The sequence below is a fragment of the Peromyscus leucopus genome, chromosome 1 (assembly GCF_004664715.2).
Source record: "Peromyscus leucopus breed LL Stock chromosome 1, UCI_PerLeu_2.1, whole genome shotgun sequence".
Taxonomy (NCBI): Eukaryota; Metazoa; Chordata; class Mammalia; order Rodentia; family Cricetidae; genus Peromyscus; species Peromyscus leucopus.
In genome coordinates, this window is record NC_051063.1 from 128,057,538 (window position 1) to 128,079,191 (window position 21,654).

The 21,654-nt window shown below is 44.2% G+C and overlaps 1 protein-coding gene across 1 annotated transcript in view; it reads left to right on the forward strand.

Annotated features, from left to right (window-relative positions):
• Positions 1-21,654, forward strand: part of Oca2 (OCA2 melanosomal transmembrane protein) — a 279,134-nt gene that overhangs the window by 38,391 nt on the left and 219,089 nt on the right. The window contains exons 5-9 of the mRNA XM_028894677.2: positions 1,876-1,933; positions 3,065-3,137; positions 11,816-11,976; positions 13,830-13,909; positions 16,586-16,739. Coding sequence (XP_028750510.1) covers positions 1,876-1,933; positions 3,065-3,137; positions 11,816-11,976; positions 13,830-13,909; positions 16,586-16,739 — 526 coding nt within the window. The remainder of the gene's footprint in view (positions 1-1,875; positions 1,934-3,064; positions 3,138-11,815; positions 11,977-13,829; positions 13,910-16,585; positions 16,740-21,654) is intronic.

Consider the following 21,654-nt stretch of genomic DNA (forward strand, 5'->3'; position numbering starts at 1 on the left):
TATGTTTGGAGATCTGGCCACATGGGTCACTGGAGGTGGAGGTTAAACCCTGCCACTGTATGTAACTGGCTGTTCAGTCATTTCAGAGGCTGGCATGGCATCAACCGTCTCACAGGGAGGTGACTTCCCATTCAGCGGTTTGATGTTCTGTGATTCAGGGGACAGTTGTTTCCAGCTGCTCTTTAGAACACAGTGCCATAGGTTCACCTCTTGGTGATGACACAGTCAGGAGATAAATGAGGGAAGGATGGCTTATCACTTGGCAGCAAGTCAGGAAGCCACTAGGTGACTCTCAAAACAGTGTCTGTCCCAAGTAAACCAAGCAAGGGGCTTCATCAGGGAAACAGTGACAGTGTCATCAAGTAAGACTCATCTTCCAAATGTCTCTGAGCCGGAGGTTTTTCTTCGGCGTGGCACTTTGTTATGGGCAGCTAACCAGAGATGACCACTCAGACACAATTTACAGCCAATTGAGAGTCTTTATTTTAGCCAGCTGGGACCAAAGCGAGTATGGGGGGACCCAGGTGTGGCCTTGAGTGTCCAGAACATGAGACTTTTTGAAGGCAGAAATCAAGTCCTGGCATCTCGCTCAGCAGTTTCATGGTGGCGGAGGGGCTTTGTGTAAGCAAGCAGTTTGCCAGAAGTTAAGGTGAGCTGTTAGCTGCAGGGCTAGGGTAAGTTAGCTAGGACATCCTGAACTTGGGTTCCTAGAATACAGCTGGGTAATTTTCCATGGGATTCTCCATCAAGGAGGTCAGATTCTAGTGAAATTTGAAATGACCTCAGCAAGAATACAAGATAGAGGAATCTCTGGATTGTCTTGAACTGTCATGACTTCAGCATCATGCTTCCTTAACATCCATCACCTGTTCAACACATTGGTGGACAAGGAAACTCTGGGAAGAGACTATAATAAAATGGTTTTGATTTTTAAGTTTGCTGTTGGAGCCCACCGAGGTTTCCTAGTGGCTTTACCCAGCAGGACTGCATAAGAGGATGATGGGACCATGGGACCGAGTACCAGGTGTTTGAAAGGTCTACATTTGGCTGTATCTAGCAAGGGGGAGGGAGGTCTTTTCCCCCTCCCCTTGGCATTGTTATAAAAGCCCTTTTGAATAAAGTTCTGGGCCAGTGGGTAAGGGTCCAGGCCCACCTGAGGCTATTCTGTGTTTTCTACCTGTTTTTCTCCGCTCTATAGTTCTACCTAAGTCTTTTATCCCTCACTCCTCAAGAGTCCCTGGGGTAAATAAATGTGGAAGCTGGTCTCCCACAGTTTGCTTTTGCTCACCTAACAAGCCTCTGTGGGAGTGTCTGCTTCCTTATAAATTTCTCAGAAAGAAAGACCTTATCTGTAACCAAAAGGAACTTTCGAGGCATGCATAGTCATCTGAATGAGCAGCAGATTTCTGCAAGCATATATTAATTACCCTGGAAGTGCCTGTGGAATGGCTAACTGCAAGTCTAGATAGCACCGGGCGTGAACAACAAAGACATTTGCAAGAAACCTTTTATTCTGAATTGTCAGCTCTGCTGTATGTCAGTTATGTAAAAAAAAAAAAATTGCACCTAGGATACCTCAATTATACTTTATACTTTAAAAAACAAAAGCCATTTAGGTTCCCACTTAAGTAGGTGCTGTTGACATGATATTTGGAAATGTGAAATGATTATTGTCAAATTCATTAAGTCTAAGAGAATGTAAAATAAAATTTCACCATTTTAAAATTTCCAGAACGATTTTCTAACACATAGGGAACTTACCTAGTGAACAAAACACGACCAAGCTGTCTCATCATCATAGACTTTGTTGCTTCCTTCAGATACCGAACAGAAGCTGCTACGCACATGGCTCAGGATCCCTCTTATCTCTTGCAGGTGCTGTGTGCGGTGGATGAAGGTCACAGGCTTGTTTGTTTTTGTGGTGGTGTGCTCTGTGAGTACCAACATCACCCAGAACTCCTACTGGATCAGTGTGGGTACTGGGAGCCTTCCTGGGTGGACACAGCCCTTGTGAGCTTTGGGATGGTTGGCTGAAAGACCTGAGGCCTGGGACCTCCTGTTAGCACTGACTGCCTGAGTTTCTGGACATGAGGCCTGGGACCTCCTGTTAGCACTGACTGCCTTCTTCTTTGAAGAAGATGCTGAGTGTGCATGGACATGGCAGGCTGCGGGGTGGTGGGGGAAGCCTGCCCTTAGCAGCACTGGTTGGGCTTCTGTGTGTAGGCTGGGTCTGTCTCTCTTTAGCATGGAGTCAGTAAAAAATGGTACAGCTCATTCCTTCTGCCTGACTTGGGTACAGTCAGCTCCTAAGATCTGTGCGGGAGGGGTTCAGTGGTCCAGAATCCAGGAACGCACACCATGAAATAGAAACAACTGTCTGGAAACCTCACTGTTTAATTATGTTTTGGCTTCTAATATTCCCCTGTATTTCTACTCACACAATTGTGTGGTTCTGAAGCCTTCGCTGAGCAGGGATTGAGGGGTTGCTGCAATGCCAAAGGAGGGGTCAGAGTTCACCAGCTTCCCCCTGGTCCCCAAAGACAACTTGAGCTCAGCTTTTTTATTTGGGAAATGGACTTTAAAAAAACAACAACAAAAAGCTTATAGACACATCTGAAAGAATTTGAGAAGTTGCTTTGAATTTCTGTAGTATAGCATCTTATCATTAATTTCTTTAATCAGTTTAATTAAATTAATAATGTTCTTTGTGATTTCCACAAACATGTTAACAATGGTCACCTAGGTACATTCCTCTATTCTCCTAAATGAGAAAATGTCTCATATACACATTTGACAGTTTAATTTGCAGCTTGGGTATTTAGGAGTTGTTGAAACAAAAAATTGAAAGTGTGAAGCCTTAACTGAAAAACACCAATAATCAAGGCTCATTGTAGCTAACACAGGACGATGAATAAAAATATTTTTATGTTCTAATGCTATTAGGGCAAGCTGGTGAAATTTGTATGCATACATCACACCTCTGTTTTTAACAGTAATCAAAATTATATAAATCCTATGGTTTTCTTGTTAAAACTATATAATTAAATATTTTTAATGGTTGCAGATTTTATTCAGCCTGTATCCAGATCAAGGGAAGTTCTGGCAGCTGTTGGCTGTGTCACCGCTGGAAAACTACTGTATCCACAGTATGCATGGGGTAGCAGTTTCAACGATGGGTAACTGCAGAGTCATTCAGAAACTATGGCACCTGTCCCAGAGGTCCGAGCACAGATGGTCAGAGTCAGTGTTCCTACTACGTGCTGTTTCTTAAGGATGTACCTGGTGGGCAGGGGGATCCAGGCTTCTCAAAGGTCTAGTGTCCTGTGACCCTGTCCCATCATTTTTCTAGAATTTCAGTACAGGTGACTCCCATTGTCTTGTCTTCAAGTTCTGGGTCTTACCTCTGACTGAATCTTCTGCTCAATTGCTGTTTTTTGTTGTTTGTTTGTTTTAACATAATATTTTTATTGGTCATTTGTGGGGGCGTTTACCCACCAACCCCACAGCTCCCCCAGAGTTTTCTTGAGTGTGAGCAGCAGGAAATATTAGATAGAAGGATTTATTGTGGAGAATCTTGCGGAGATAAACAGATAGAAAATAAAGGATAGCCTCAAGAGGGCCTGGAACCTATCCCAACGGGCCCCGACTGTCTCTGCCCCAGGGTTTTTATAGAGACGCCAAGGGGTGGAGGAAAAGACCTCCTCCCCCAGCACAGCCAAATGCAGACCATCTCAGACACCTGCACTCAAGCCCGTGGTCCTGATCATCGTCTATTCAGACCTGCTGGGTAAAGCTACGAGGAACCCGAAAACAGACTCCCACAGTCTTTTGAGAGTTTCACATCATGAACCCTGATCAGATTCACTTCCCAGTCCTCCCAGGTCTGTCCCCCCACCTACTCTTGTGACCTCCTCTACACACACAAAAAAGAAGAAAAACAAAAAAACAAAAACAAGAACCAAGTCCAATTTGTGTTGCCCAAATACTTACTGGAGCATGGTCAAACTCCCAGTAGCCAGCCCCTTAAAGAAAATGGAGACCGTTCCTACCCTCATCCCCTCCATAAGTCATCTATTGTGGAGAGCGATACTTCAGCATCCTTATCACGATTTTTAAGAGTTCTCTTCGATGGTTTTCTGTCTAAGCTGTTACTTTTTGGGGGTGGGGTGGGTTGCCACAGAAGCCTTTTTGTCCCTCCTTCTCAACTGTGAGTCTGCCGTCACCCATACTGCTGCAAAAGTGGCTTCCTTGTCCTCTCAAGTCCCAGCTGCTGTTTTTCTCTTCATTTTATCTTGCCTTGGAATCTTCTGTGGAAAACCATCATCAGGATAGTTGGATACTGAGCTCCATAGTTTTTAAGGGTAGAGACAGACAACACCCTAACCTCTCTGTACTACTTGGAGGGTTGATGTAAACCTAGTCAGAAGTCAGCTGGTCTAGGGAGTGTTGGAAGCCTGGAGTCTGTGTGCATTGTCTGACTTGAACATGGCCCTGTCAAGGACTCCAGTGCCCATGGGAACTGTGTGCAGATACTGAGTGTGTGCAAAAAGTAGCAACTGTAGCTTTCTCTTCTTGTATTACAGCAACCTAAGACTCCTCCCCTACAGAGACCTCCCACACAGACGAGCTAACTCCTCCCCCTTGTGCTGAGTTTCTGGGTTGTATAGTTGGTGCCCTCTGTCCTAGTGAGCACAGGCCACCCCATCCTAGCTTTTCTGTATGTGTGTCTATTCTTTCCTCATCCTGATTTGCTCCCGTCAGGTTTCCGGTCATGGTGCCTTGTGCCCTAACTATGGGGAACTTGCCTAGTCAGACAAGGGATGCCCCTGAGAGAAGCTTGCAGATAAAGGGGAAGAGAAATGATAAGAGTGGGCACAATTCCAAGTGCTGGGAGTAAAACCCGGGACAAACAGAATCTAGACACGTTGGTGCCATGGGGGACACTGAGACACTGTGGAGTAAGATAAAGTAGTGCGTCTTCATCAGTTTTTAGGTTATGTTCAGGAGATGTGCTCGCAGTCCCCTGAGGAAGGGACAGAAGATTTGCTGCTTGGGAGGAAATAGGATGACTGAGGGATTGGGCACATGGCAGAGAGACCCCAGTGTATTCCCATTTTAGTTTATGGAATCTTATACATGATTCCATAGATCTGCAGCTGTTTCCTCACAGGAGGGCAGGCTCTGTAGAAGTGGATCCTGGGGAATCCAGCTCCATAGGCCTTGCTCCTCTTGCTGTGAAGGGGCTGGCCACCAATACATTATCCTTAGTAAACGTAACAACACATTAACACAGCCACTGTAAAGGTGCAGAGAATGTTGCCGAATAAACGGGAAACCTTTGTTGTTAACTGAGATTCACCAGGGCCTAGAAGAATGGCATCCAATGGTATCCCCACAGGGGCGGGGTCCTTCCATGTCTTTTTAATTTTGTTATTTTTTTAATTTTGTTTTGTGCCGACAGCACACACTTTTGTTACTATGGCTCTGTAGTATAGTTTGAGTTCAGGTTTTGCAATATCTCCAGTATTGCTCTTTCTGCTCAGTGTGATTTGGGGAGCTTGGGGTCTTCTGTGTCTCATATGAAATTTGAGTTTTTTTTTTTCCTAATTCTGTGAAGAATATCACTGGGTTTGATGGGCATTGCATGGATCTGAAGATTGCTTTTAGTAATACAGTCATTTTTACATTAATTTGCCAGTTCACGAGCACAGATCTTTTAGGATCTTCATTAATTTTTTTTTTTAGCACCTTAAAGTTTTCATGACAAAGGTCTTTCACCTCCTTGGTTAGGTTTATTCCCAGGCATTTAAAAATGCTATTCAAATGAGATTTTTAAAAATGGGTTTCTCTGAAAATTCTCACTTAAAAAAAGAAAGAACTAATGCACTTGGAAAGCTAAATTCCGGTATTTATTATACTTACACTTTATAAAATCGGATCATTTTCCTACTTGTGATTGGTAGTTTATTTTTTCAAGTCCTAGTGAAGGAGTCTCTCGTTTCCCTGACTTTCACTACAGGGCTGCTCTGACATCTGACTAAGCCTTTGCTCACATCTTTCTATTTTCTTCACTATGAGAAATGGGTGCTTGAGGTCCAGTTGGGGAAGTGTTTCCCTGTAAGATTACTCAAGATCTAGGATGTTGGCAGACTGCTCTCTCTCTCTCTCTCTCTCTCTCTCTCTCTCTCTCTCTCTCTCTCTCTCTCTTCCCCTCCCTCCCTATCTCCCATTTCCTTGGTTGAAAAAAATCCAAGACTTTCCCCAGCTGTTTCCAGGCTTCTTTTGCCCCTGCTTTTCCCCCCTCAAAGCACTGACTTCATTTCGGCCCCCAGGACTGGGATGCTGCTCTCCCCACCACTGGGTGGCCTTATAGTGGAAACCCCTCTAAGGACCTGCAGAGTTGCTGGGTCATGTCTTCAGTGCGACTCACAGAGGGAGGAGATGTGTCAGCAAGCAGATGAGTTAGTGCTGTGCTGGGCCGTCCTGTGAGGACCAACAGTAAAATCCTCCTCACATAGGCACCCTATCTAATCATAGCAGTTTAGGAGGAGAATAGATACCACCAGGCCAATCCCTCCCACCCATGATGTGCCCCCATTATTCTAAAGCATCTCTTCAAAGCTCTTGATGGACAGTCATGTGTGCTAGCCTCTACCAAGAGGCCTGGCACCGCCTGTCTTGCCCAGTGGCCCATGTTTTCTGGGCAACAAAGGTAATAAGGAGCTAATTTCCTATTTTCTGGGTGGCTTGCACATTTGGATAAAGGAAAAGATAGAAGGGGATGGGAGAGATGGACGCAGCCACCCAAGAGGGCAGGGGTGCTGGGGGATTTAGGACACTTATTATTTCGTGGGAGGCTGACTCCAGTTTCTTATGGGTTCCTCAGAACAAGTCCACTGTCACCACAGGTTTCCTCTGGCTCCTCTCCCAAGACACTAGGCTCTAAATGCACAGTGAGGGTTTGTGAAAGCTGCCAGCCTGTGGCCCTCTTCGGCTTTACCCTGGTGGGGAGGTAGGAGACAACGTGGGATTTGTGAACTGCAGAAGATGCACTGGGATGCTCTACAGAGTGAACTTCTGCTAGAATTGAAGAAGGGCCTGAAACAGCAGATTAATTTCTTGCAGAAAATCACTCCAAGCACCAGAGATGAAGGGGAAAAAAATCTCTTTAGTGAGTGATTGACGGTAGCCCCTCAAGGTTTAAGGAACCTTCACCCTGAACACAAATCTTCCATAACTTACACAGGTCTGAGCTATCACCTTGCGTTCTTACATACGCTTTCACATGTAAGTTGCTTTTAGGCTCCTACACTTAAATCAATTAACCTTTTTAACAGAGGCAAAACCTCTAAGTTCTAGTCATTTTTGAACAAATGGGGGATTTACAGAGCAAAGATATTGTAGGGACAGCTGTTAACCAGGGCCATCTGGCTTGCCAGGCAGAATTATGTTCTTCCTGATAAGGGCACAGGGCTCAATAAATAGCTCGTAGCCAGGGCCCTGTTCTCTGAACTGACAGACAGATTCGTGCTGGATGGCACTAGTTCACTATTTTTCATTATTTTTTTCCTTCAGGTCTAGGATGTTGGTGAGGCATGGCTGTGATCTTAGCACTTGAGAAGCTGAGGCAGGAGATGAAAATTCGCTGCCTAGTGAGACCCTGTCTTAGAACACCAAAACCAAAGAAACAGACAAGGTGTGCTGGGGCGGAACGGGGTTCTGACCTTAGAGGGCAGTTATTAGACGAAAGAGAATTAGGCACAGCCTATGTCTTCTTTCTTGACCTCCGCCAGCCTTCTTGGTTGGCGCTGAGGCCAGAGGCATGGGCTATGTGCTGACAGGAAGGACTTGCCCGCCTGCCCTCAGTTAGGAAATAACAAGGCTATCTCTTCCTTGTGAACATCTGCGTCGCCTTGTAGCAGTCGGGCTGTGTCAGCTCAGTAATTGCAGGGTTTATTTTAGAAACCTGTAATTGCAGGCACCTGAAGTTCTTTGTCCCTGAATTATTGTCTGCACTTGTTATGGCAGAGGATGGCAAGGCTCCCAGGCCGTTAGGTAAAGGAGCAGAGGCCAGTGACCCTTCACCTACGTGCTACTAGGTTTCTCCCTCTCTGCTCCCCTCCCCTCCCTCCCCTTCTTTTTCAACCCCTCATCCTTTCTCTTTCTCCCTCTCTCTATGCTCTTCTCCGCCCCTTGTCACACCTTGAGCTGTGGCCAGAGCTACCAGTGAATGTAGAGGAAACAGTGTAGGGAATGAAAACAATCTCTCCCATTGCCTTTTTAGGGTCTCCAAAAAGGACCCCATAAATCAGACTAACAAAACACAGAATATATGTATACATAGATAGTTATAGATATATAAAACAAGTATATATGTATATATATTAAATTATTTTAAGGCATTGGCTCACATGATTGTGAAAGCTGAGAAATCTATCTGCAAGTCCAAGTGGACCTCAAAGGCTTAGGCATTTGGGGTGGTGGCATGTGTCCCAGTCTAAGGCTGAAGGCCCGAGCCTAGAGCAGGAGATGAAGATCTGGCTCACTAGTAAGCAAGCTGATCAAATCCTCCCTCAGGGACCTTCCCCACACAGGTTCAGTGGGTTGGATGATATCTGTTATATTGGGGAGGGTACCCAGCTTCATTAAGTCCACCAGTTCAAATGTTAACTTCTTTCAGTAACTCATGGGCGTACACAGTAACTATAATCAATCAAATACCTAGAAATCTTGCAATCCAGGTAAATTGATCCCAAAAGTAGCTATGGCAAAAGAAGGAGGAATACTTGGGTGGGTGTCAGGAGGACAGCTTGCAGGCTAAGGAAGGGACTAAAGCCAAGGACCAGTCCAAAAGAGAGCCAAAGCTTGAGCAAGCAGGGAGCCTGGGCCCGGTAATCCTGAGCCTAATGTTTAATGGCTCTGTAGCAAAGTGGAAGGTAAGCCTTTGAGGACTCAACAGCGTAGGTGTCAGCAAATGTCTCCTTTGAGACTGTCCCATGCCCCACAGTGGCACATTGCCTGCTCTTCTGAAGCTTCTTTCCATGTCTTCCTCCCTGCTGTAAGTCCAGGTCTGGGCACTGGGACAGTCAGCAGGAGAGTGGGGAAGGGGTCCCTGTCCCCAGTGGAACAATGGGAGATGAGGAGGGACAGGCCACCAAGCCCTCTGAGGATGAGTTTTGGAACTCTGAGGGGATGTTGAGTTAGGTCTCGAATAAGAGGTAAAGCTTAGATGTAGGCAAATGGGCAAGGCAGGAAGAATGAGGCTGATGCATCAGAAAATGGAGGCTTTTTTTTCTTTTTTGCTTCTCCATGCTCTTGTCTGTCTGGGAGTCTGGTCTACATTCAGAGGACTCCAAGGATGATGCCACAAACAAACCTTCATTTGGTAACTGTGTGCTGTGTAGGGACATCTAGTGATTTGAGAATCCATTGTTCTCCAGAAAAGTTAAAAAAGAAAAATAAGAGTAGGAAGCAGTTCCTTTGCTTGAAGAACTATTACACCTGTTAGGGAGAAAATCTAACGTCTGAGGCCACTGTGAGTAAGCACCTGTGACAGACAGACAGTGCAGCAGAACACGGAGGAAGGGGTAGAAGGTGGGCACCTCGGGCGTGTTCCAGAGAAGAAGTGTACAGTGACGTTCTGCAGAAGTGGGGATCATTGAGGGTGGTGCCCCTGTGCAGAGAGTGACCTGGACTGTGTTAGGACCACACTATGGCTGGAAGCTTTGGGTTAAAGTGAGTTTCAGGGTAGGGTTCAGCCCCAAGGCTCGCGTTTGTCAAGTGCAGAAGTCATTGTGGCGCAATGCCAAACTTCAGGTTGGGAAAGGAAAGGCGGCTACCTTATTTTTATTTTTATTTTTTTTTTTATTTTTGACACAGGGTTTCTCCTGACACAGGTTTTGTCCTTTGTGTTGTACAAACACTTGCTTTGTAGACCAGGCTGGGTTCGATCTCACAGAGATCCGCCCGCCTCTGCCTTCCGAGTGCTGGGATTAAAGTTTGCGTCACTGTGCCCAGCTGCCCCTTGAATTTTTGTGTTCTCTGTTTAAATGGCTAACTGTAGGGCGTTTTAATGTGACCCTGTCACCTCTCCACTAGTGCTTGAGATCCCACAAAGACTCACGCACTATTTTGGGAGGTTGTATAATCTTTGGGAGGTGTGGCCTCTTGTAGGAAGTAGATCAATGGAGTGAACCTTGAGGGTTACAGTCCAGCCTTGTTGGCCCCAGCGTCTTTTCCAGAATGCTCTCACTGTAATGGAGCCACCTGCTGTCACGCCGTCCCCACCATGAAAGACTAGATTTTCTCAAACTGATAGCCAGAATAAACGCTCCTGCTCTCCAGTGTCTTCCTGTCAGGCGTTGTTCACGCGTAGAAGAAAGACTACACCTGAGGACTGTGCCGTGGATAAATGCTCAAATACTGGAGAGACGCCCGCTGCTCTTCCGAGCTTTGCCTCTAGGTGGCACTGTTCTCCTTTCTGGCGTCTTCAAGGCCTTTAGAGCTTCTTTCCTATTCAACTATTCGGAGTGGGCTTCCGGGAAAGACCAGGACAGGAACAGTTTCAGGCTGGCAGAGCAACAGGGTCTCTTGGACCTTTTTGGTTTTTTAAATTTTTCTCCATGGGTGACTTCCATTTTCCATTTGTCTCTTCTAAACCCAAGTATGGAGCAGTGTGGAGGAGGGGCCGTCACACAGGGCTCATCCAACCTTTCCTTTACCAGGGTGTTGTGCACAGTTTAAAAAAAAACAGTACGTTTTGAAAATTAAAAAAAAAAAATAAAACAATAAAAAAGAAGACGATCCATTTACTGACTGACTTTCCCCAACAGGCAAAGCAAATCCTGTAGATACTGTGCCTCCAACCAACCAGCTGCATTTCTAGGGGCTGAAGTCAGAACAAAGGAACCGGCCACTGGGAAATCGTGAACCCAGCAAGCTCTTTCTGGAGTCTTTGGAGACCTGGTTCAAATGCCTGGGCTAGTTGTCCTGCACAGTCCGCTATCGCTCTTACTCCGCTATCGTTCTTACACACTCAGCTATCGCTCTTACACACTCAGCTATCACTCTTACACACTCAGCTATCGCTCTTACACACTCAGCTATCGCTCTTACACACTTAGCTATCGCTCTTACACACTCAATGCTACTAGGACCCGGCAGCAGAGAAGGGAGGTTCTGAGACTTGACACAGCCGGGGCACGTGGGCGCCTATGTTCGTACAACACAAGCAGGCAGGGATGTAGGAGGTAAGGGGAAGGGCTGGGCAGTGCCCAGCGCCACGGGAAGAACTGTGAAGCCGGCCCTGCTTTTCCTGATAGGCCCTGCTCGACCAAGAGCTTGACCTTCAACACTCTCATTGCTGTGCACATTATTGATTTTTTGCCAGTTTCAGAATGCTTTTAATTCTCATTGTAGTCTCTCATCTTATAACCAGGGATTTGATACCCCATGACTTAGATGTGGGTATGGGTTAGTTCATTCATGAGAGAATCCAGCCTTCTATGGGCCCATGAACGTGGCTGGGAATTTTATGCTGGCTGTAAACAGTGTAAGCAAGAAGACAGTCTTTAAGTGCTGTGTAGATATCATTTAGAACTCAAGCAACAGACATTGAACATGGTGGAGCAAAATAAAACCAAATGTGTCATAGTGAGGGGTTGGAGTGATAAATGGGCCAGGGTATAGGGAATGGAACAAATGGCTGGATGTATATTTGTGGGCTCTCCTAGGAAGGGGTGTGTCTTGGGGAGTGTTAATGGGGAATAGTAGGTGTTTCTTCCTTGCTCTGTGGTTCACCTTGATACACCCTCAGCTGTGAGCCTCAGTGGCCATGTGGACTCCATAATGCTTCAACTGGACCTGGCAGGGCCCCTGATGGCTGGTGGACCAAGCGGTTCAGGGAAAGAAGAGCATGTCGTGGTGGTGGTGACCCAGGCAGACCCAATGGGCAACAGGTGGCGGCGACCACAGCAGGTTATACTTCTACATTATTTGAAAGAAATTGTAAAATCTCTTCATTATAAGTTGAGTTTCCCGTTGAATGGATTCGACGGAAGCCGAAAGGCAGTAACTCCATTATTAGGGAAGCCATTGATGCTTTTCTCTCACTTTGTCATTGAAATTATTTGTCCATGCCATTTCAGTTGAGTCACACCTGCAAGTTTTTCATGCAATAAAATTTTTTACTAGCTTATTCAGAGAAACATTATGGATGCTAGCGGTTCTTGTAAAGCGCAAGTCAACTTGAGACTCGCCTGACGTCACCGAGGACAGGTGGATGCCACAGCTGCCTTGTGTTTGTGTCACTGCTAAGCACATAGGTTCCTGAGCCACGGGCTGGAGGCCCTGCGCAGAGCTTTGCCTTCAGCTCCCATTCTGGAAATGCACCTGCACTCAGAAGGAGAGCCAGCAACAATCAGAGCCTAGGCAGCAAAGGCATGATGCCTCTCCAGGGAGCCTCACTTGTCCCCAAGTCCTGGTGTCAGCGCCTCCATTGGATTTCCATAGGAACACCTGCATGGAAGATATGTCCTGTGCTCAGGAGTTTTCCCCGATACAACCAACCCTTAGAAGGAAACCCTGTTTATGGGCAAGGCTGTACCTCTTACATTCCCTGTTCGGCAGATCATAATCCACAGGACAAAAGTCTAATTATGACCAAGGATGGTAATTGTCAATGCTGGTATAACGTTAACATTCTAATCATAGAATGACCTTAAGACAGAAACTAAGTTCCCATGTGAGGCGCACAGCCTGCTGCAGTGAACACGGGGCACAGGTATGTCTATCCTGTGCCTGTTGACTCTTACGTTGAAGACCATGGGGGCATAACCTGATGCTTTAAATACTATTTTACAATTACAATTTTAATCGGCATAATATGCATATATACTTATATGGTAGAGTGTAATAGTTTGACACTTGTATACATGCAATGTGTAATAATCAGATCAGAGTAATTGACCTTGCTGTCTTCCCAAACATTCATCATCTCTGTGGCAGAAAGTTGCACATTCTTCATGTTATTTTACTATCACACTTATTATAGTTTTCCTGCGGTGCTACAGGTAACTAGAAGCAAGGTCTGTTGTCTAGGTGCCTTCTCAGCTATGCATATTTACTGTCCAAATTAAACGAGTAGTATCACTTCTCCTTGCTCTTGCCAGGAGGCTCTCTGTAGCATGCTAGCACTTTGCCAATGCCCACATACAAATCCATTTCCAGGAACACAGAGAACGTTTCCTGCAGATACTGTCTTTGCAAACACCCGAGACTTTTAAGATGGTTTCTGTTTCCTCACATATGAGGTTCTCTGCGGAGACCTGTTTTAGAGCTCCTACGTTCAATTTCTTCCATCTGGGAGGGCGACCATGGTCCTCCCTCCCACTGCAAGTTCTCTCCCCGGTCCTCCAGGCTGCCATCTGCTGTGTTGGCTCAGGGCAGGTCTGTCTGCAGCAGCAGCTGTCCCAGGTTAGCTCTGTGGGAGGAGGCTGCCGTGACACAGGAGGTGGAGTTTCTGGGAGCAGGTTTGTGCCGCCTGCCTCTAAGCAGGAATCAATTCTAAGGAGGCATTTAAAAAAAATGGCCTCAGAGAACTAAAAGATTGTCCAAGACTCAAATAATTCCAATAACTTGTAGTGATTTACTCACAAATCAGTATTGTTGACCCTCCTGACCCACCACAGGTTCTGCTATATTCAAGAATTAGATAAACTGTAATTTGAGAATATTTGTAAAACATTGTGTCTGTCCAGATTATATACCCCTATGTTTCAGGGTGGTTATTCCCAAAGACTTACTATAATTGTACATTTTGACTTCTACAGGTAACTTACAACTGGACCGTCCTTTTAAATCCAAGGAGGGAGCACGTGGTGGTGAGCAGAACCTTTGAGCTAGTGAGCAGGTAGGTTTTGGGTTTTGGGATGTTTTCTGGGTAACACTTACCATCTCCACTCTGTCTTCTGCTGGTTTACCAGAGTATCCAAGACTGAGTGCTTTCTAAGGAATAGCAGTTTATTTATCTACTGTTGAGAGAAGTCCGAAAGCACAGGGCCAACATCTTCTTGGCATGCAGTGAGGCCTTTTGGCTGCATCCAGTGGCAAGACGGAGCAAGTCTGCTAGCCTGGATGTGCTCTTCTTCCACAGCCTCGGGTATTATTATGGAGATTCACTCTTTGGAACTCAGCTAACTTACATTTGTCCCCAAACACTATCAACATATAAATTTGCAGTTTAAGTTTCCAGCACTGGATCTTTTGAATGCCACATTCAAACTGTATCACTTGCTTAAAGAAGTTTAGTCTACAGGACACCAAACTTGGGTACACATAGTGGCAGACTGTGATTTGAACAACATTCAATGTAGACAGCAAGTGCAAATCTCTGCAGGAGATATTGTAACTATCCTGGTCAGGACATACGAGGGTTGACTTCACTACCCACTTTGAAGTGAAGGCATGTTTTAGTCAATGTTCAAAATTTGTTAATGGTGTACAAATACTATGGCAGTTTGCACAAGAGGTTGAGTGTCCTGGTTTGGTATCTTTGGGGTTTCTGGATACAATCTCTTGTTCCTTGTGGGGAAGTTGGGGCTTCTTTGGCTTTTTATTTAACTGAAAGCACACTATCTTCAATCTGCATTGTGATTGTGCTTATGACCATAGTGGTTACGACCAGTCAGTTAGAGGCCACACCCTGGAGGGCTGAAGCCTCACACATATTTATTCAGAACTTGAAGCTGGGAATCTGACATCAAGCCATTGACAGGCTCAGCTTACCATGGGGTGCTCTTCCTGGGTCACAGATGTCATCTTCTTTTGTCTTCCCTGTATGTCTGTGTCCTTATCTCTTTTGAAGGATGTAAGTCCCACTGAATTAAGGCCTACTCTCATGGATTCATTTCACCATTCTGTTTTCCTTAAGAAGCATCTCTAAATAGTCACATTCTGAGGTATGGGGGGTTAGGAGTTCAGCATATGAACTTGGGGTGGGAGTGGACACTACTAGGCTCACCAAAGTTTAAATCAAGAGATTTTTAGAAAAATGCTTCTGTTTCAGTATGTCCCACGTGAATTGTCCTCAGGCTTCCCATATTAGGTGCTAGTTAACATTCTTGTGGACCAAAGTTTAAGTAGCTGGTGTAATGAGGACTATGGGGATCCAACCCCTTGATAGTTCCCTCCCAGGGTCTGGGAAGAATCTACAATCAGCTGATAATCTTTGATGATAGGAAATGGATCTATGTACATGAAACTTCTTAGTCCATACACTTTATTGTCAGTTCTCTCTCTACACAGCTTCTATTCTGCTCTCACACCTAGCTCCTTTCTTACCTGATTTCTTTTTACATTTATCTGCTGTCTCTTCTAAGTTCTATCTTAATTCTCTCATATTAGTTCTGCCCCATCTAGGTTCTCATCCATCTAGTTCTTTCCCATCTTGGCTCCTCTCCCATCTCCTTCTTTCTCATCTTGTTCTTCTGTATCTTGTTCTCCCCCATCCGTCTCTTCTTCATCTTCCATCTTGTTCCTCTGGTACTCTCTTTTAGCCCTTCAATCTAGTTCTTCCCATCTAGTCCATTCCTCTCCAGTTCTTACCCATCTAGTTCTTCCATTCTCTCTCTTCCTCTCTCTCTCCTCCTCTCAGTCTTCTTGTTCTCTCCTTCCCCCTAAGTCTCTCAGGAATCCAGTTATAAACCCAAGCAATAGCAGTCCTCTGCCCTTTCAGGGTCATAAAGGTAGGTAAAGAGTTTCCTCAGACAGTGACCACTAGGCTTTCTTTTACAACCCAAAATGGGAGTGGTAAAAGAGGAGGTCAACTGAGTGTTAATGACCCGTTAGTATATCACAAAGGGGATCTGTGTGCTTAGTCTACATTCCTAAAAGTGGTTAAGTAAGAAGTTATGGGTCTATTAGTAAGGTTGTATAAGAAAGGAGGGTCTCACCCTAAATTGCACAAGAAATAAAGCTATCAGCATGAACTATGAGGCATGTGTTGTTTCATTTGGCTTTGGATGCTTGATAGGTATTTTAAACACACTGTTAGGAGTTCTTGGAAGCATGCATAACATTACAAGAAAATCAGTATAGGAACCAGCTAATATATCTAAATATATCTAAAATATCACCAAGACCTCTTAAGTCATGGCTTGACCTTTGGAAACGTCCTTGACTTTCCAAGTAGTGACTTTTGTGGCAGTAGCTGACTCCCATGACGTTTTCCTGCGGCTTGCAGCACCTGTGCTTCTCTGTATTAGCAGGTGAAGCACTCCGTTGTGATGATGAGGATGAAGAAAACGAATGGCTAAAACCAATTGCCATTTGCAGCCTAAGTGTTGCAGTGGCACCTTTAAAAGGCTGAAGAGCCTTTGTTGAGTGTCCCAGCAAGACTGCGCCCTATGTTTCAGGCCTGTACTGAGCGCTCTTCTGTGAGATTATGCATTGGGCTGAATCACTGTGCAATAATACCTGGGGCTCTGGCTCTGGCAGTGCTGATTTGCTAGAAAGGAAACTGAGGAAGTACACTAATTATTCACTTCGTGTCCTTGATCAACCTCAAGATCTGTGATTTATTTTACAGAGAGGCTGTTTCCATCAGCATCCAGGCCTCCCTCCAACAGACTCACCTTGTTCCTCTCTTGCTGGCTCATCAGTTCCTTGGAGCAAGTGTTGAAGCACAAGTGACCATAGCTGTGGTCATCCTCACAGGGGTTTATACTCTGATAATATTTGAGGTAACTACTATGCCTGCTTCCTATGATCTACCAGTGCCTGTGCTCAGATGGTCAGGACAGTTTGTTATCTGCTTTGATAGACTCAGTTTTATTTGGTCAGGTTGGAAAGGTGTAATTTCTAAGGATTAGATCGTCCCTCATTCTAGAAAAGGCAACTGTCCCCAAGTGGTTGCTGAATCATAAGCACTGACCAAAACAAGCTCAAGTGTGAGATGACCAGAACAGCTTAGTGAGATGTCTATAAGTTGCCATCTATGTATTTTATGATTGAATTTTTAATGTTGAGTTTTGAGTACTTATACATTTGAGATGCAAATGTACAAAGTTTTGCTGGATATACATTTTGCAATATTTTGCAAATATTTTCTTTTAGTGTGCCTGATAAAGTTTGTGTGTCTTATAGATTATGATTTAGTGTTAAGTCTAAGAACTTACTGCTCAGCTGTAAGTTCCCTAAAATATTTAAAGTTTTAGCTTTGAGCTGGTATCTGTGTGCTTCTTAGATGGAGGTTCATTTTCAGATCCTTGGATATCCAATTACTCCAGCACCATTCATCAAGAGAGCTTTCTTTCCTCTGCTGAAGTGCTTTTGTTCCTGTATAAAATTTTAAAAAAGGGGGGCAGGTTGTAGGGGCTGAAGAGATGGGTCAAATGGTTAGAACATTTGTTGCTGTTGCAGAGGACCTGGGTTTAATCCCTAAAATTCACATAGAGGCTCACAACTGTGCATAACTCCCATTCCTAGGGATCTGATCTCCTCTTTTTGCTTCAGTGGGTACCAGGAATGCACACAGTACACAGACATACATATGAGTGAAAAGCCCATATATATATAATAAAAAAAACTAAAAAACAATTAGGGTCTTTGTGGGGCATATTTCTTGCTTCCTTATGTTAGCACATTGGTTAAGTTCCTATCCATCCCCCTCCCACACTACTGATCACGGCAGGCAAAGTGTTCTGTCTTCACACTCCAGGGAACATCTCTCACTTGCTATATTTCCCTAAAGTTGTTCAGTGTGGTAGTCATTCTTGTTCCATATACACTTTATATGCTCTTATATAGTCTGTGAATCTCTTGATTTATTTTGGTTTTTGTTTTAAAAAAATCACTGTACAGACCCTATTTGATTTTTGCTAAATCTTTACATTTCCTTCCCTTTGGAACAGTTGTAAATAGCACTCCATTTTCTTCTGTCCAGATGTTCACTGCAAGCTTGTGTAGATGACTTTTCAGGTTAGTTTTGTGATCTGTCATTTTCCTGACCTCATTGGAGTTTTTTTTTTTTTTTTTTAAATGGGATTCTTGAGATTTTTAAAGATAGATCGTCATAGGCATGTGTAGTGGGAGTGGTTTTATTTTTTCCTTTCCAATCTGTATCCCTTTAACCCCTACCCCTTACAGTAGTCATAATAAGGTGGTAAGAGTGTGCTCTCGGATCACACAGGGAGGAGGACTTCCAGCCTCCGCCATTAGCAAGACATCAGCTGGTGTCCTGTAGGCACTGTTTAAAGAGAGACTGGGGAAATCCCTTTCTTCTCCAGCTGTACTGAGAAGTCCTTGCATCACTGGTGCTGGGTTTGGTGTGTGCCTGTCTGTGTCAGTCCCTGTGGTCATTTGATTTGTCTGCATTAGCTAACCGGTGCACTAGATTAGATGGATTTATGTTAGGACATACACTGCAGCATACTTATGATATACAAATGTTTTTCCAAGTGACTGTGACTCCAATCGTGTTAGCATGTCTTTAGCTCCACCCTGCAGATTTTGATCTTTGCATTTCAGCTCCATTTAGTTTTCTCTTTCCAAAAGTTCCACATATATATTTTGTTATTATTTCTTTTTATTTTCTATTTTTTTTTTGTGTGGGTAGGATATTGATTTATTGTTCAGACTGGCCTCAAACTCTTGGATTCAAGTGATCCTCTGGCCTCAGTCTCTGAGTAATTGGGCCTATAGATACATGCTATCATGCCTGGTGTAGGTATGTGCTGTTTAATCTGTAAACTTCAGCATTTTTTCTGTTGTGTTTCAGTTATACAATTAGAGTTTGATTCCTGTATGGTCAGAGAACTTATCATACATTCAGTGTAAGCTTATTAATTTTTTTATGGTTCAAGGTTTTTAAATTTGACTTGATCTATATTTTGTGGACAGAAATGGAAAATTTCCTATTTTATGACATTAGTGTAACTTACACAAAAAAATTATATATGCAATAACTTGTGAAATTCAGACTCTGCCCTTGGTTGGTTTGTTCCCAGGTAAAGAAGGAAAAGAAAGCTGTAGAAGTGTTAGAAAAGTTAACTTCTAGTTTTTTTTTTTTTTTTTTTTTTTTTTTTTTTTTTGGTTTTTCATGACAGGGTTTCTCTGTGTAGCTTTGCGCCTTTCCTAGAACTCACTTGGTAGCCCAGGCTGGCCTCGAACTCACAGAATTCTGGCTCTGCCTCCCAAGTGCTGGGATTAAAGGCGTGCGCCGCCACCGCCACACTATAACTTCTGTGCTTCCAGAGTTTTTAGAGTTCCTTCACAGGTGAGGGTTCCTGTGGGCAGTGGGAGCGTCAGCATTCTAGTTTTCCTGGGTTGCTCAAGGTCTTAATGCATGGAGACTCAGCAGATTCCCTGAGTCTGAGTCAAAGTTATTTCCCCAGAACTAGAGGCTCTGCAGACAGGTACCCTCAGCCTGGGTTGCTGCTGTCTGATTCCACAGTCCTGAGGAAGCAAGTCCTGGGGTGAACCACTAATCCACCCACCCACCCACTATCCCTATATACTGCTGCCACTGCTTCCTAGACCACGGTCATTGCTCTCTGTAGCTGTGGTCCCTGTCCTGGTCTTGCCTTACCTGTTCTTCATGAAAGCTCCCTTATCATGCCTGTTCATCAGGGTTGAGGTCAGTGCCTTGAGGAGAACCTGGCATGGAGCTAGCTCAATAAATAAGCAAATATCCCAAGAGTGCCTCCAGATGTTTGAGACAGGTGTTGAGGTCTGAGCCTGGTCAGCCTGACCCCTGAGCACTGCTCACACTATTTTTTTTTTTTTTTTTTTTGTGTGTGCTCCTGACCCACATGTAATTGAGCACAAAACAAAGGCTCATTTGGGGATTCCTATATGTCTTTAATAGCTGGATAGGACAGAGCCACTTCAGGACATTCCTTGGATTTTTTTTTTTTTTTTTTTTTTTTACCTCTGATCCTATAGCAGATGTAGAACTTATTGGAACTTCCTCGGTGTTATATTTCTTATCCTTGTAAAGTTGTTCTCGAGGAAAGCATAGAAGAACAAAGTTGGAGCAATCCTTCTAACTCTCATACTTTGATCTATAACTGGGCCTTGGCCTTAGAGAATTTCCCAGCATAGCATACTAAAAATTCTACCCCAGCTAAGGTCTGCAGACTGAATAAAATCATATTTAAAAAGTCTTAGACGGTCTTAATGAAAAAGAATTCGCAGCATAAAGGAGATAATGTGTTTCCCAGACATCCACCTTGGCTCCTTTCTGCTGGAAACACAAAGGCTCTTTCCTTTACCCTCTTATCAAACAGAGGCAGAATCGTGCAGCCTCTGTGTGAGGCCAGGCTTCACTGCTCAGGTCTTTTTGTATTTGACTTATGCATTTATGCAGCATTTGGTTTAAAAGCTGACTATGATCTTCTGTACAGGCAGTGCCCTGTGTCTTCCTAACCTTATTCTGCCTGTGCTGTGACCAGTCTCCAGGCACAGCCTGGCCTGCATATCTGTACTTCAGTCGAGCTTGTTAGGTCTATCCACCCGACCTCTCTCACCAGCACCCTCCATAATCTTCAGACTTGGTATGAGTCTCACATCCTGGCCTAGTCTGGGGAGCCCTGTCTATGGTATCTTCAACCTGAGGCTTGGGCCAGGACTGAAATCCTATACACCATCCCAATCCATGTGTCCTCTTGACCTTATCCCAAGCACATACCCAACAATATCCTAAATGGAGAAAATCCTGAAGCAACACCATTAAATTAAGGAATGAGACAAGATTATGCACCACCTCCCCTTCTTTTCCATACAGTACTTGAAATGTCATCTGTAATAATCAGACAAGAAGAGAAGGAAATTAAAGGAATACAAAGACCTAAATGTGAACCCTCAAATGTCAAAAGTGCTCTAAGAAAGCATAGGCAGCATCCTAGGAGATGTGGGTGTAGAAAAGGACTTTCTGACTAGGACTCAATTTGCCCAGAAATTGAGGTCAACGATGGACAAGCAGGACCTCATGAAACAAAAAAGGTTTCGTACAGGAAAGGAAACTATCAGTCAGTTGAAGAGGAAGCCCAGAGAAAATCTTTGCCAGATATCTGTTTGATAGAGGATTAATATCTACAATATATAAAGAACACAACAGCAACAATGGAAAAAAACAGAACAGAATCAACAAAACAAACCAATTAAAAATGGTCTGTGTCTTTGAATAGAGAGTTCCCAAAAGAAGGAACAAAAATGGCAGAATAGCTCAAAAAGAGTTCATCATCTTTAGCAATTGGGGAAATGAAAACTCCCTAGTCACAATGACTAACGTCAAGAAAAGCAACTGATCAAACAAACAAACAAACTACCGACAACAAGTGTCAGCCAGGATGTGAAGAAACGGAGCCCTCATTCACTACCTGATGGATTGTAAACTGCTGTAGCTGCTATGGAAGTCATCATAGAAAATTCTCAAAAAGCTAAAAATAAATCCATTATTTGACTCAGTTATACCACTCCATGACATATTCCTGAAGGACTCACATGCTACTCCACAGATATTTGCTTAACTACGTTCATTGTCACCCTATTAACGGTAGCTAGAAGCTGGGAGGTGGTGGTGCACACCTTTAATCCCAGCAGTTTGGAGGCAGAGGCAGGTGGATCTCTGTGAGTTCAAGGCCAGCTGGTCTACAG